At 43.2% G+C, this 16,781-nt stretch overlaps 1 protein-coding gene across 5 annotated transcripts; it reads right to left on the reverse strand.

The window, feature by feature from the left end:
* Window positions 1-1,432: 1,432 nt before the first annotated feature.
* On the reverse strand, window positions 1,433-14,673 carry cep170ab (centrosomal protein 170Ab). Of its 5 annotated transcripts, none has more exons than XM_076728136.1 (20): window positions 14,531-14,652; window positions 13,324-13,398; window positions 12,884-13,026; window positions 12,686-12,775; window positions 12,012-12,090; window positions 11,748-11,806; window positions 11,144-11,306; window positions 10,664-10,801; window positions 10,008-10,448; window positions 9,534-9,904; window positions 9,276-9,404; window positions 8,991-9,123; window positions 7,051-8,472; window positions 6,474-6,717; window positions 6,119-6,227; window positions 5,763-5,918; window positions 5,132-5,220; window positions 4,629-4,722; window positions 3,336-3,387; window positions 1,433-3,201 (listed from the first exon to the last, which is right to left on the reverse strand). In XM_076728136.1, the coding sequence occupies exons 3-20, from the start codon at window positions 12,986-12,988 to the stop codon at window positions 2,945-2,947; spliced, it is 4,131 nt and encodes a 1,376-aa protein (XP_076584251.1). In that variant the 5' UTR covers window positions 12,989-13,026; window positions 13,324-13,398; window positions 14,531-14,652; the 3' UTR covers window positions 1,433-2,944. The 5 variants fall into 5 exon arrangements, with proteins under 5 accessions (XP_076584251.1, XP_076584247.1, XP_076584248.1 ...); XM_076728132.1 differs by having other exon boundaries at window positions 7,051-8,526; XM_076728133.1 differs by having other exon boundaries at window positions 7,051-8,526; window positions 12,884-13,029.
* Between the last annotated feature and the right edge of the window lie 2,108 nt (window positions 14,674-16,781).

Below are 16,781 nucleotides of genomic sequence, written 5' to 3' on the forward strand. Positions count from 1 at the left end.
TGCTGCTGACTAGTGGTACCACTCAGACTGATACCTGAGTGGTATATCTGACTCAGAATCTTGAACCATTGCTTTAATAATATCTAATGTCTTACACTGAGGTGGCTAATCTTTCAACTATTAAACAGTAAAGGTCAATCAGGCATTCCTCTGATGGACTGTACCTTGCTGTACTTGTTCTGCACCACCCTATAGTGGATTTGAAAACTCTGCTGACAAAGCATTTTTTGCCTGTTTCTGTTCTCCTCCCATTGCCTATGAGCAATGAGGGTCCATCAATGAGGAGGTGCAGAATATTTTAATTCCTTCAGTATCCTGCACAGACGTAAGCATAAGCATCATACATCTTATTCATTCTGAGGCCACACAGGTGCTAAATCATCAATGGCAATTCAAATTACACTACACAGCACATAGGACACGTGCTGTGCATCACCTGCAAATATTTTATATTCATATAAATTTTTAATTTGCCTTCATGAGCAAATAAACACATGTTTTTTTTTTATTATAAGGAGGTCCAGACTTACATCTCAGAGCTGCAGTGATATCAATATTTTATTTATATACAATAAATGCAGGCAGTGAGAATCCGGGAACAAAGCCTACAGAGAACCTGAACTTAATAAAACTAAGCAGGAAAAAATCAAGCAAACTATTCTCACTTAGGTGAACACCTGCAGAAGTGTTGATGTGCACCAGCAGCCATGGTTAGTGTTGCTCACAAGGGAGAAAAACCCTGACACAGCTTTAAGGATTAAGGAAGTAGAGCAGAATATCTGGAGACATACAATTAGTAGTGCAGTGGCTCTGGCAGCGGGGTTTCTAAAGCCTAATTTATTGTGTGTACTTTCCTCTGTAGAGAATGACAGACAGGCAAGACAGGAGCAGGATTGAGCTTTTTATGGATGAAGAATCCGGGAGGTTGTAGTTTTGGATGAAGGCAACCAAGAGGCTTCAGCAAAACAAGCTAACACAACACTGACATAATATAACCGTTTCAGTTGATATGGTGAACCTGTCAGCATTCATTTGGACTTGAATTTCTTTCCACCTGAAAAATGCATGTGTTTTTAGCTCTAGTTTTGGTCTCCACCAACTCCAGGGAAATATCCGGCTATGTAGGTGCTAAATGCTCCACTCTGTTCATCAGCTTGTTGCTAACTTTGTCTGCCATGTGGTGCTGAGCAGGTAGTGCACAGTGGATTTCTGAGAGATTTTTCACAAAAAAACAGCTGGTTGCTGCATCAGAAAAAGACATTAAGGGGTGAGAGTGAACCAAAATAGTAAGTTATGTATTAAGAATGCAGAATAACAAACACCTTTCAGTGTTATATTGAGATATTAACATGTAAGCAGAATTTAAATGTCGCAGAGAAGGAGGTCGTGAAGCACTGCAGTGGAATTAATGCTTAAAACAGAACAAAATAGCTCATGATTATCATGCATTTTATTGGAAATGAGACAGACAATACGCAGGTATTGCAAGGTCAACATTAACCTAATATCATTACAAAGAACCAAAAAAAAAAAAAAAAAAAAAACTTCATACAAAACATCCAAACAAAAATTCTCCAAATGCTCAAACAGAATTAAAGACAAAATGCAATTATTAATCTTTATTAAAGTTGTTTTGGCTAAAATTTTCCAACAGTTCTGATCAGGTTACATTCATGTGTAAACATCGGTATGAGGCAAGACATTGGAAAACCTACAGTCATTACAGTGTCCATCCTTCCATTGCATCGTTGACGGTAAAATGCAGCTGCAGGACTTGGAGGTAGCCCCTGTCTATGCTGGTTCAAACACAACATTTTGTTTGTGATCAGAAAATAATTTGACAACGCGCTCATCTACAGGCAGCTGGCTTTCACCCTGCTTTGTTTTTGGTCGAGGACATTGACATTATGAGGGAGCCTCATAGGGGCACATCATGTCCTGCTCCCTCATAGACAAATATTAACATCTATCAGCTTTGTAATGTGCAAAAAACAAATTTCTCCTCTACACTGTAGCATCTCCAACTGTAATGATTGTTTGATCCCGGGCACTTGTGACAAAATACATCTGGAAGAGGAAAACCTTTCTGGGAGCTACATTTGATTTTAGAGTCTCTATCAACACACATGGTCTATCTTTGATACACTGGTTTCAAATGACATCGCCACAAGAAAAAAAGGCATGGATGGGAGTTTTTGATTTAACTATAAATAACATTTATACTGGTACATACTGTACATACCCAGTTCTTTCCCCAGCAAATAAGCAACGTGGCCTTTCCTGATGGAAAATCATTACTGAGACAGGTTTGGGGATTGCATTTGCAACAGGCCGATATATTAATTTTCATAAATAATTCTATGGCAGGATAGAAGTTTTTTTTTTTAAGTACACCTCTGCTGAATGCTGTTTTGACACCGTTGCACCTCTCTGCTTTATGTTTCTGCAGCAGCCTTAAGTCAGCTGACCGACACACTCATGATTCAAACACAAACATCTCAAGGCTTGTGATTAAATGGCAAGGCTGAATTCATCTGTAACATTACATCCCCTCATCTTTTACATGGGCTCTTTTTTTTTTTAGGATAATGGACAATAAGAATGAGCTGCAACACAAAAACACAGATGGGTTACTGTATATTATGTCAAAGCTTCTTCACTAGCCCATCGATTAATACTTTTATGTTATCATGTTGAATATTTCACATCCCAAGAACTGCTATTTGGTAATGTTGGACGTTTCAAAGTCCTATCACGAGTCAGTTTGATTGACAGTTAGGGCAGCCGGGCTTTCCCACAGAGTAGGCATCATTCTCCACCTTCTTTCCTCCTTTTGCCTGAAACCAAATACTTAAAGATCTTCTAGCCTCACAGCGCTATCTGCTTCCAGGAGCTTCAGGATATGTCCAACATAAAGGATGCACTCTGAGTTATCCTTGATGGATCAGTTATAGGATCTAGAGTTCTGTTGGGACCCTGGGTCTCGTTCTGCCAAGTGGTCTGAAGGTCCACAGGGTTCAGTGGCCTGTCCTTCAGGCCTGGAGGAAGAGAGTGTGCTGGAGGAAGCTCCAGCTACAGGGTGCAACACCGGCGCCCCCTGCTGAGTCCCAGGGTTGATCTTCTGGTCAGTCAGAGGGCTAGTCAGGCCCAGATTGGAGAGGGCATCCAGGGTGCCGTCTGGGTCCACCATCATGTCGATTACTGTTACATTGGCACATAACAAATATTCAAAATTAGTATTCTTGAATGTAACGCAGTACCAAACAGTACAAAATACAGATACCTGTAATTTTATGTGTAATAGTTCACTTAAATCGTTCGCATCACATCCATACCGAGCAGCTGTCTTTCCACTCTCTTCAGGTCTTGAATAATGCTTGAAATTTCCTGTTAAGAGAACATAAATTAAAAAATCAAAACTGGTTGAGGATGTGATTAAGCAAGTGAAAGTCCCAACACCAGATATATCAACTCAATCCCTCTCTTGGTTGGTGCAGAAATGAGTCTGGAGCCGTGCCACAGACACTCAGTGATGCTTTATGAGCCCTGGCACAGTTTGGTGGATAGACATATCTCTTCACGGGTTCACATGAGGCCAGACTGGGTTAAATGCAGAATTTATGACCACAGTGAAGTTTTGTGGACTTGTGTTTTTTTCGTACCCACAACAACAGCTCGTAATTTCTTTTTCTCCATCAAAACAACCAAATTTGGTGTGCTCTGCTCTCCAAAAAGGGAATTTGCAAGGTGATCTAAATGGGATGTGCAAGTCAGGCGTCTCTTTGATTTGATCCCTCAGACAGCTGTAATTCTGTCAGCACTCACTGTGATTGCTTCAGTGAGTAATCAGATATTGTGTGGTTTGTGTAACTACAGAGAAATGGAAGGAGTGCATCTGATAGTGTATGGCATTAATCCCTTCCTTTGAAAGCTAATGGATTACTGACATAAACCAATTCTTAGGCAAGTTATTTCATTACTGAAGCTGGATCAAACTGCCTTTCAGTCACTGTCTTTTTGTATTCATTTATGCCAAATTAATTCCAAAAAGCACACATTATGCTGATTAGACTTCCCTGAAATCCGTCTCTCTGATAACTATTAAGATGCCTCACAATTCACAAGCACAATACACTTCTTTACTCTTGCAAAAATTCTGGTTGCGCAGATTTTGTTTTAAGAGAGTCAGCGGTCAACATATTGTGACTGAGCTAAATGCTGACTTCAACGTCTTGATATGCTCAGATTGGCAATGCTAGCATACAGTTGTACATGGACCATGTTCATCGCCTTAGTTTCATGTGTTATCATGCTAACATTTGCTAATCAGCACAAAGGACAGCTGAAGCTGACGGGAATGTCATTAGTACCAAAATATTTGACAATGTGAAATTTGGGCCTGCTGGTGCTACAGCAAAGGTTAAGGGATCACCATAATGATTAGTTCATCCTGAGGGAACATAAATGTCCCAAACAAATTGACCGAGATATTTCAGTGTGAGCAAATGGTGCATCGACCAACATACCATCTCTAGATCCATGCAGCTAGCGTCGCTGTAGACGTTACTGTCTTGTCTATTTCATGAGCCTTCAGCAGATAAGACACACAAAGTGGAGAGGTTCATTACCTTATTGGAGCTCTTGAGTAACAAGGAGTCATGCTCTTCTTGCAATTTGTTCTCAATCTCTTCCCATTTTCGTTCTTTATCCTTGAAGAGGATCCTGGAAGGCAAGTTAGTACAAAAATAGATGAAAGCAAAACACATGAAAATATGTTTAATACACCTCTGAGTATTAGTTGACGGTTAAAGTGATTTCATTCATACATTGTCTGCAGACTTTAGGAATGAAAAAAGGCCTTTGTGTTGTCATCCTGCCTGTGATAATGAGTAAGATATGTGGCTGGTTGTCAGTGTAAACCTTTGTGAAGTGCCTCTCAGATGGTGCTGTTTGGCCTAGTTGCAACATAAAACACTGGCAGGATTCTTAACACACTGTATAATATGTTTCCACTTTGCCAATTCCATCCTGCATTTGCTCTTTTCTCAGTATTAAATTTACACCAAATTAGAATAACAGCACATTCCTTCATGTACTTACTTCTTGCTTAGTGATGTCTCACAATGCTCACCTGATTTTGCAGGTTGTTTTGTCGACAGCCTGACGTATCCTGGTGGAGAGTTGAGTGACGGATGCTAGTAGTAAACTGTCTAACACCGCCTGACAGGTGATGAATAGAAACACATCAGTGTCAGTTCTATTTAACAGTGGCATACAATGAATGCAGATGGTGAATTGCAGAGAGAAACTAAAGAAGGTATCACAATGCTTTCAATACTGTTGCTAAATTTAGCCTAATTATATCATTATATTATAACTATACGTATATGCATTTACACACAGACATATCTTTTGTCCGTTGAGGGGTGACTGTCGTTGCCATGTTGAGAGTGCCCTCTAGTGACACACTGTGGTATTAATTCACATTTTTCAACAATTTTCTTAACTACCTTCACCATTAATCAACCACAGAAGTACAAAATTAATTTTACATGACCTACATTTTTAAACTTCTTTCAGAGTGTGTTTACACACAAAGTTGTGTATACAAAGTTCTCAGTGTGTCTGCTTACTCACACTTGAAATAAAGACTTGACTGAGAAAAACATCTAAAAATCAAACTCTGGAGTATCCCTACGATATGCAGAATTCCTGTATATTTTGAGTATGGAACATTGTTTAATATTGACACAGAGACTCACATCATCTCTATTCCATGTCTGTCTGCGGATTGAGCGGGAGCTCTGTCCAGATCCTCGGGGACGAAGCTCCACAGATCGCTCATTGCTTCCCACAATGTTGCTTTGCTCTGTAGGACTGCCCAGGTCCAAGCTGTCATCAAATACACGCTCCTCCAACTAAAACAGAATTAAAAGGCACACAAGAAAATTCAGATCCTATTGATGATCAGTTCATTAACATTATTTGACTATATTAAGAACAGGCTGAATCTGGGTAACAGCAAATAAATGAAAATCCTGATATTTTGCAGTTACTGAATCTGGCAGATATAAGAAAAACAAATTATGTTGTGGTTGTTTTATAACGTGTTGACTACCAGAGCTCCAGGATCAGTGGCTGCAGGGCTGACTGAGTCGATCTCTCCTGCCACATCATGAATTTCTCTGGCAAGCATGGCTAGGTCTTTGGCTAGGTCTTGGCTAATCCTGATGAACAAACACAAATAAGAAATCACCATCTGATATGTGTTACACCAAAAGTTCTTCTTATTTTACTGTAATATTTGCTTCACATGCCTCAGACAAGAACTCATAGCCATCAAAAGCACTGTTTAACCCAAAACAAAAGTAAATAAAGAAAAACATCCATATACGTCTAAGCAGGAGAGGCATGTTTGAATACTGACTCATCACTGCTCCAAACTCTCACCTACGTACCTCTCACCTACGTACCTGGCTATTTCCTCGCTGTGTGCTGTCCAGTCTCTCATATACTCGTCCTGTTCCCTGGAGTGCTGCTTCAGAGTAGCCAGGCCTGCAGGATTCGGAGTTGCTGGGGCTGAACCTCCCAGCTGGGCTACCCGAGTGGAGGGGAATGGCCGTGTGTGGCCCTGCTTGGATACGTGGCGATTTGAGCCATACTCATCCTCTGAGGTGGAAGCGTACTCGACAGGTACACGGCGCCACCGGGAGCCAGCTGGAGAGAGTGGAAGTTAAGTTTAGATGGTGTTTATAATGTGCTCTAAACTCAACATTCAGGTTGATATGGCAAAATTTGTTAGCAATCAGTTGGCTATTTACACATCTAGCAGACACTGAATCATGTGTCAGGTAACCTGACCAATGTAAATCCAGTATTCACTCTCTTTTAGCTCTGATTTGGTCTCCATCAACTCCTGAGAAATAAATGTGTCTTTTTAGCTGCTTAATGTTGTACGATGTTCAGTAGCTAGTGGCTAACTTTGCCTGTCTTCTGCCTGGGGTGCTTGGCAAGTAGCATACAATGTGGATGGATCTGGAAAATACTTACACGCAGGTGTGACATGTCCATAGGAGGATGTCCCTTTATTTTTGTCAGGCAGCTTGGAGGCACTGTTTGCCCTAGCTCTGGATCCAGACACTGCTGTGACATGAGACCCCCTCAGTCCTTGCCTGATTGCATAATCACCTGCAGCACTCCGAGCCCCAAAACCTCTACTCCTTGTCACAGTGGCCTCTGAGTCACTCTGGGCTGATGGAGAACCCACCCTTGGCCTCCTCGGCTGCGCCAGAGCCTCTATCCTGGACATTCCCCTTCTTGCCATCCCTGTTCTGGATGTGGAACTTGTGGTGGAGGCCTCAGAGGCTACTGACATCCGGTCAAGATCGGCAGGTTCAGTGTCTGATGAGTCCCCGAGCCGGGCTCGCCTCAGCAGGGAAGCCCTGGTGGGCCTGGGCTTGGGAACACTGGTGGTTTTATTGGCAGCAGACGAGGCTGGGGCCTGGGTGATTTTAGCCCGACTTGACTTGGTGCTTGCACCCACTGTTGTGCTCGCAGCCTGGGCTCTGGCATGTGAGCTTCTAGATTCCTGTGTGGAGGTGTGCTGGGAGTCAGAGAGGAGTGAGTTGGAGTTGACGTCATCATCAGTTAGGTCCAGGGAAGTCCAGGGGCGGCTGGGCTGCTGAGGACCAGAGGCCCTGGTCTTGACCTTCCTGTCCTGGGTCTCTCGAGCCCCAGCAGGGCCTTTACTGGATGAGCACACTACCGTTCTCTCTTTCTGCTGTGATGCAAGAGTCCGACGTTTCTGGACAACTTTTCTTGCTCCATCAGCCTGGCTTACCGTGCTGGTCGTGTCCACGTCTGACTCTGGTGACATGGAGCCTTCAATGGACTGACTTGGTGGATCACCTTGGTCTGATACAGTCGTCTCTAGAAAGGCTGCCACAGCTTCTGAGTCTTTCTGAATTGTGGCGCTGTCAATGCCAGTCTCCCTACTCTGAGTCCTGCTGCGCGTCACCCCATCAATACGAGGTATAAGCTCAATGGGCACGTTGGAGCTCGGCTTCTCCACAGTAAAACTCTCCTGCCTCACCAACGGTTTCCCACTACTTTCCCTAGCCTTCTCCTCTTCCTTTTTCCTCCTCCGTGCCTCCTCCATCCTTTTCTCCCCACTGGTCAGTGGACGAGGGGGGAGCTTGGCCAACTTTTCTGACTTGCCTGATCTCCCACCACCACTGTCCTGCGATTTGGCTGGTGAAGAGCGGCTGGGGCTACCACCATGACCGCCTACACCTCCAGTGCCATGGGTAGGCCGGTTCTTTCCCCTGGCCATCTTCTCCTCCTGGTTCTCCTTTTCCTGTAGCTCTGTGTCCTGTTTCTCTCCCATATCTGCACGCAGGCCTGAGCCTGGGGTCCTCCTTCCTAGGACGACCTCCTCACCAGGCAGCTGTGGTAGGGTTCTCCTCTTACGCTCTGTGTAGCCAGATGAGGCAAAAGAGGCTGAGTGGCTGGATTCACTTATTTCAGCTACACAGAGAGAAAAAAAATATTAGTTAAGTGGGTCCTCTGATAAATGCGTATTACATATCAATGGTGGGTGGCACGCTAGTAGAATTGACGCATTGTTGGTGGTTTGATTCAGCGATTATCTTTCCACCAGATGAACCATGGAATTTTATTATGTTATGTGCAGATGTTATTCCTACTTTAATGAATTGGCTGTCGTTTTTACAGTGCTGAAAAAGTTGTGTAAAGATCATTTACACTACAAAAAGCCCTACATGATTTTTTTCATTTGTTCATAGCAACGCTTAAAGTCACACTATGTAACTTTTAAGTAGGCCATGTTTCTCACTACTAGTCAATTTCACCAATATCTTCTGATAGAAGGATTCATGATTAATGATTCTTAAAATCTAAGACACCTAAACCAATCTAGGTCAGGAACTTCAGATGAGCTGATTTTGCTGTTCAGATGGGATTTCAAGTACCTCTCTCCTCTGTGACCATGATGTGACTCTCCCCTCCGGATCCCTCAGGGTCTGTCCTGATGTGACTTGCAGCCAGAGTAGCCCACTGTGAGACCCAGCGAGGACCACCCACGACCAGCTCCTCTGGTAGAACCTGGACCAAGACAGCATGACAGATACAGGAGAAAATCTATAGTATTGAAACAGAAGCCAGCAGCAGTGGCTGTTTTAACCTAATTAAAATGAAAATGAAATAAAGAAGATGAGACATTTTTGGACTTCAACTTTTTGGTTTGAATCTAAAACCTCTGTCTCCATGCGTCCAGGCTTTCCTCTGTCTGCGGTACCAGACCTCTGGGAGGTGAGCCTCTCTCTTTGGTCAGCACTGCCCAACCTGGACACACACACAGTCTCTTGCTCATTCACACCAAACACCTACAACATACACACATGCAAAATGAAGAAACATACACATACATGTATGAAAATGATTGTTTTGTGACATAATCATACTATTGACTAAATCTAGTGAAAGGACTTCTCAATGAGTTTCTCCTTCCCCACCTTGTCAATCATTTTCCTTGCCTCTTCCTCTTCATGATCTCCGTTCTCCATCTCGATGGTATAAGTCCCTCTTTCACTATAATCATCCCCGTGGTGATAGCACTCATCACGGCCATTCTGCTGATGCGGTGCCGAGCCGCGTCGCCTCTCCACAAATCCACCTGCCACTTTAGAGGTCGAAGACTTGCGACGACGAGCAGGACTGTCCTCCTCTGCGAAAAGCCCTTCTGGTACGTTAGCACGACCCTCTCGTATATTCATCCCTGTACCGCCCCAAAGCCCCCACGAGCGTTCCTCCATTGCTGCAGCCCGGCGCTGGTCTCCAAGTGCGTTCTCTGAGTCGCTCTGCGTACCGTCCTCATGTTTACTGTCTGCCATGGGAGGGTACAGAAGACAGTAATAGGTCAGAGTGTAGAGAGCAAGAAATACACACATCTTAAAATAAACACAGACGCACACGCTGCACAAACACACCTTTAAGACTCTTCATTTGTACAGGAACATCACTCTTTACACTTTCCCCGTCATCCTCTGCAACTGTGTCTTTCAGAGCCAATGGCAGCTCATTCTGGGCCAGCCAGTCGGCAACTTTCACCTCCGCGGCCACCATGGCTGTCTGAAGTGGACTCAGCTCCTCTCCGACAGCCCTTTTAGGACGTGGCCTGGTCTCTGGTCCCACCTTCGCCACTCGATCTTTGACAGTCACTTTACCTGTCGCCCCAGGGTCAAACTCAATGGTGAAGGAGGCGTGGCCATGGGTGGTCTCCGCACCAGCCTCTTGTTCTCGTGAGGGGCCTTCAGGGCTTGTTTTACCTGCTGAGGGAGCGTCCTTGGTTGGGATCTCAAAGTAACTGGGCTCCTGATTGGAAGCTGTTTGTGGGGCAGACTTTGGGACCTCTGTAATTTTCTTGGTGTCTGTCAGAATAAAAGCAAACATGTATTTAGCAGCTCAAAGTCTACTAAAGGTGAGGGAGGTAGTAATATATTTATCAAGACTGAACATATTTAAAGCTGTTAATAGCCAAGTTGCAAAAATAGAGATATTTTAAATAACACGATCCAAGTTAATTACTGCCTCAACTACATCATAAGATCACATAAGGTAGTACTTTTTGCAGCATTGTAACCACCTGTTTCAGCTTTTTCTCGCTTCCGATCTGAGCTCTTTTCCTCAGGCCTCCCAGGTTGCTGGTCATCAGTGTCTCCGTCTCCCCACCAGGCAGGCTGGCCATAGAGGGGCGTGCCTCTGTGCAACACTGCTATGTCCCCTGGCAAAAACAACCTGCCAGTTAACCACAACTGAAAAATCTGCAGCTTAAGAAGCAACGATCACCATCAGACCAACGGCCGAATAATGCCAGGCACAGCTGGGTGTTCACCAAATACTATGGGCCTGCAACTAATTATGAGTTTTATTACTGATTTAGCCATTTAGGACTACATTGACTAATAATGGTTTATATCACATTGCATTTATTGAATTTTAGCGTTTATGCATTTAAAGCGTTATCAGTGTTTATCAATGTATTTATTACCAACTGTAACTCATACTAAGCTTCTATAACTGGTATAAAAAGCTGAATAAATGCTGCGTCCTCAGACTTTCTCACCTGTCGTCCTGTCCTCCACCCTGCTGGCTTCGGGGGGCTTGGCAGCGGCCCCCTCACACACTGGTGCTGCTGGCAGCGCAGAGGCTTTGACCTCAGATTTAGACGAGTCCACCTCTGGAGGTTTCTTCTGGTTCAGCTGAAGCTGGATGCTGAACTTCTCATGCTGACAGACAAGCACGAAGAGGTTAGAGAGACCACTAAGTCTGAGGAGAGGCAGCCAGATTTTAAGGAAATCTGAGAAAACATTCATGTCACACATTTATTGGGCTTAACTCTGAATTCTAAATATGAGGACTGAACTTTCCTCCTCCTAATTAAGATGAAATCCTCTCCTTTCTACAGCTACCTGGACGGTTTGGTGTGATGAAACAGCAGATTCATCAATCTTGAGAAGTAGTATTTTGCCCAGTTCAGCAGAATTTTCTCTCTCTCTCTCTCCCCGACTAAAATCCACTTCTCATGTTTTTTTTGTTTTTTTTGCACACTGATGAAAAAGTACAAGAGCTTTCTCCCTGTACAGTTTCAGCAGGCATATTTATTCGCCCTATTAACATATGAACATGGGCTGCTCATTCCTCACAACATGCACAATGTGCTGTCTAACCTTGAGGGCCTCCTCTGGAATATGCAGCTCCCCTCGAACCACAGTGAACAGATTGGTATGTGAGGCTGGTTAAGGTAAAAGACAGTGAGCTCTTTGTAGGGGTGGGAAACATGCATTGATAGCCTCATCTATAATTCAGCAGTCAGAGTGCCGTGAGCATTCACATCTCTTCAAGAACAGATAAAGTTACACACCATGTACACTGACCTTGTCCTGTGTGTCACTGAGGATCCACAGGTATACAAGAGCATATTCAAAGGATATCATATCCAAACCTCAATTTGTCATCAATTTTCAGTGTGACATAGATTTGCTCCTGTATCCTGACATCGTTGACAAATGTCTGCAAATATAAGCAGAGTGTGATTAAGAACAACAGGGTCAAGATTAACAACCAGTGCTGAAATCAACCAAGTCCCAAAACCTTGAAGATGCTTGTTCAGAATTCTTGAAACAGATATTTCCTGATCAAATTAAATCATCGTTTTGTTATTTTTGGCATAAATCTTGGCTGTTTGTGTTATGACAGCATTGTCCATGAAGAGGTTTAGCTTGGTTGTCCTTTTTTTTTATAAAATAGAAAGGACTTCTGAAGAAAACTACATTATTACTCATCAACTATAATTGATCCTTTCATTGATCCAAAAGCTTCTATTGGCAGCACAGAAAATGCTGCAGAGTACTTGACAGCCAAAGAAACAAATGATTCAACATTCTGCACAGTGAAAGTTAAACATCCAAGAAAAAGAACAATAACCAAAAGACATTCTTGATTGAAGAGGGACCTAAAAAAAAGATCCTTGGAATCAAGCTCTTGCTCGATGACGTACATATAAAATCTGATTATAACACAGTCTCTCCCTTATATATCAGAGACTGACTTTTCTAAAATAGTTCTACAAATAAAGCAGAGAAGAGCAGAAAAATATAACACTCACCCCATTTAAGCTGCCCAGATCCTTAACTTTATGTTCGTCTGTGTTCGGCTCATAGTTGATGACGGCGTGCTGTTTGTCCACACTGCGGGACTAAATCACACAAAATCCAGTCAATCACTGCAATCCATGCTAATATCAGGTCTTCATATTATAATCCAGCCACATGAAAAATGTCAACAGAGAGCTGCAGCACTGTACCTGCAGCATGAGCTCACAGTCATCCCTGCCCACGAAGATCATCTCCCTGGGGAGACGATGACGCGTCCCCCCGCCGCTCACCAGGAACCAGGAAGTCAGACTCATCTCTGCCTCACGAGCTCACCTTTGACCCTCAACGCGCCCTGCTGAAAACAGGAACGGTGTTAGATTGCGGTTATCCATATTTGTTTCTATCTATATCTATTTATGAGTCACTCTTTGATCAGTGGAAAGATAAGTTCTTAGGCGTGACTAAGGCATGCTGCTTCATGCAATTACTGGGAGAAAATGACTTCAACATCTGTGTATGACGTGTGTGTTGTGTGTCAGATGCACTGTAGCTATTTCAGCTATCACCCGAGGCCACTGACATGCATATCTCTCCCTGTAGAGCAGCAAACAACATGAAAGAACGCCTGCAAGAGTAAAAATCCACTAACAGTTTACAGAATTCCAGGCATCCTCCTTAACTCCCAAATTGAATCGCTCTGCAGAGTCACCCAGTCACCATGCCACTGAAAAAAACAGAGGAGGGGTTACATATCATACTATGAGAGGGAGGAAGTGAGGATGACTTGATGAGACAGACGTCCAGATAATGATACATGCACATTAGGACAGCTAATTTAATTGGAGCAATTTGAGGGAGCAGTAATGTTTTTCCTCAAAAACGCACATCTCTGCTCCCCATGGTGCTCTCATATGATTCCCGTGCCGTTGTCTGATTTTCCCATGCACATGAAACAGCACAACAGCTCTTTTCACTGAGACAAACAGCCGGTCCTCCCTCTGCAGGAGCATCACAGGCCCTGCTGACTCACGCTCTCAACGAGCCATTGGTGAATTAGCGGGATTTAATCATACACACTTGGTCATATCTGGGACTCCTGTTTATGCATCAATTCAATCTCAATGGGACTTGACAGTTTCCCCCCCACCCGCCTCTATCCTCCCCAGTGGCAGAATGGACAGGTTAACTCTTTCAGTGGCCTGGCTTCACACTGGCCCAGATTTCCCTTTCAGACGCTTGACCACACACGGCTCCGTCCACTCACACAGAGAAATCTCCTCTGCACATGACAACACATGAACAGCGCTTGCGAGCGGCCGCGACCGATGGGTTCTAGTCGGCCAATCACAGAGCCTGAAAATTAGCCCAGTTAGGCCGAGTCTCAGCCCGGCGTTTATCATGGCTATTTAATAACGACAGCACGCTGGAGAGGAATATTCACTTGAAATAATCTAATGTCAGACTAAGACCATGCACATTGTGCGATAAATAGATGTCTAGCTTCAGTGTGTGGGCTATAGTGTTTATGTTTATTACCGACTTGTCATCTGAGGCGTATGATCCTGAACGTTCAGGATATCCCTCCTCATTCACGCGCCCTCCTGGAGTCAAATAGAGGCTAATTAAGACAGATTTATGATGACACTTTTCACGTGTTGTTGTAAATCAGGTTTCGGAGGCTGTCTGCTGATGTGCAGCCAAGGCTCTCTCGTTATGGACGACATATAGGTTTGTCGCGATGCTCATTTCACCGTCTCCATCCTCGGCGCGGAGAAAGCGGCGCAAGACAACGAGGGCGGCCTGTTCTACACACACACAGACACACACACACGCACACAGGGACAAGTGCCACTCACCAGGTGCTCTGCGGACGATCAGCATCCGATATGTCGGCTGGAGGATTTGTACGGCGATGCTGCTGCTGCTGCTCCTGCAAGCCCTGCTGCCCAGCCCAGCTCCTCCAACACTACCGCGTCTTGGCCTCACGGTGGCGCTATGTACTCGTATAGGAAGCGCATGAGGTTATGTAACGCCGTGGTGACAGCAAACCCCGAGTGGCCCTGATTAGATTAGCTTTCGGACAAGGATTCTACAGTATACAAGCAATGCAGGCTTGTATATCGTATTAGTATACACGGTAGGCCTGTGTATGCAAGAAAGCATGACAAAGTAGGTTATTCTAGAATAATGTAGTAAAATGGAACATGTGATTTTTTTAACTTTGAAAATTTGCGTCTAACCCTTTCTAAAATGTTTTAAAATAGCTCATTTGAGTAGCAGCATTGTTAGTATTTCATAATTAATTAGAAGTTTGCATGAAGAGAAAATGTTTTTGTGCAACTCCGAATTCTTTAAAACAAACAAACAAAACATTTTGATAGTCAATGCTCAGTATCATCACTGCTTACTACAGATACATGATGTGCATTTGGAGTCAGTCTCTAATCGCAACACTAGATGGCGCCAAAGTATTGCGCTGTGAGACAGGAGGAGAGGTAGCTGCAGTTGTTGAGCCTGATCAATTAAGAGACACCAACATGACATCAATAAAATTATTCAGAATTCACTTGAATAAAATCAAATGAATCAAAGCGAACCAAACTAGCGGTTAGTCTGTTTCTAACAGGGCCAGAACTTAGACAAAGCAGTTAAAGGTACTTTTCACATCAATATGAAACATGGACCGTGTGAATTAAGCCCCTGCAGCTGTTTATGAGTCTGTATTAAGTTAGAGAGGAGGCTTTTATAGCCTACATGTGACTAGTTGGCCTCAGTCTGTTATAAGATAATTTGACATGATCTCCATACGAACTGAACAGCTATTAAAAAGAAAAAATGACCTCTTTGTTTAGATTATTTATGTAAATTATATATTTATAATAACGGGGCCCAAGTGAGTTAGTATAGAGGACTATGCTTTAGGTTGCCTTCCTTTAGTGTCTGACTTTCCTTGTTGTAGCTGGGTAAACCTTTGAGGTTCCATTACACAGCAATTAATTAGCCTGTTGTTTAAAGTGCAGCCACACTTCATTGATGCATTAATCCTCATTAATCCTTCAGCTCATTTTTCTCATGCTTTTAGGTTTATTATAGCTAAACATTATGCTTTGGAGCTTCAACCAGAAACAGAATCAAACAATGCGAGAGAACTGTAGCCATGCATCAACATTGTACAAATGATTTTTTTTTTTTTTCATAATTAATTCACTGTTTCCTTCCAGTTTCAGATGTCTAATTATTTGCCTGGTTGCTTGTGACTGACTGCAAATCCTGGCGTCTTAGCTGTCTTAACTCCTGTGCAGTAAAGGCTATGATATTGCAATAAAACTATAAAAAGCTCAACATAGGCCCTCGGAACATTCTATATTCTATATATGATATCAGCCCTTGCATGGCTTTGAATGGAGCTTGTAGTTTTCAGTTCACACTCAGGTACACTGTTCAAGCAACTGATTGAACACCTTTTGTTTTAATATCAAGTCAAACTATGTGGTAGGCTGTAAATCAAAAGATAATGGATTCTAAATGTCGCCTATTTTTTTTTTTTTTTTGGATTAGTAGTGTGTGTCCACACCAGGCTCACTTTACATGACATTAATATTAATTTGATCGTATCTCATTCTCTTACATTCAGGCCAGATGGGTTAACATTTGTATTGCTGGGCACTCTCCAGAAGAACCAAAGTAAGTAGATCCACTTTGTAGAGACAGGCAACGTGCATAAACAGCTCTTCCTCGTTAGTCCCTCACAGAAAACCTCCCAAATGAGACCAACTGAACAAAACAAGTAGAACATAAACATGGGACATACATTGTCCCTGTCATGGCTGTAAAATAAAACTGAATCGAAGTAAAGATCAAATGTATGTAACAATAACAATACAACCACCAGAACTGTAATTTACATAATCACTGCATATTCACATGAGGCTGGAAATAAACTAATTAATATGAATGGAGCAGTAAAGCTGGGTTTATCCTCCACCACATCCCTGCTGCATGGCTCTCTTTGCTTCATGCGCTGTGCTGCTCCTCCACTTCCTCGGATGACTCGAATACTCTCTCTCTCTCTCTCTCTCTCTCTCTCTCTCTCTCTCTCTCTCTCTC

Source organism: Chaetodon auriga, chromosome 4, assembly GCF_051107435.1.
Source record: "Chaetodon auriga isolate fChaAug3 chromosome 4, fChaAug3.hap1, whole genome shotgun sequence".
Taxonomy (NCBI): domain Eukaryota; kingdom Metazoa; phylum Chordata; class Actinopteri; order Chaetodontiformes; family Chaetodontidae; genus Chaetodon; species Chaetodon auriga.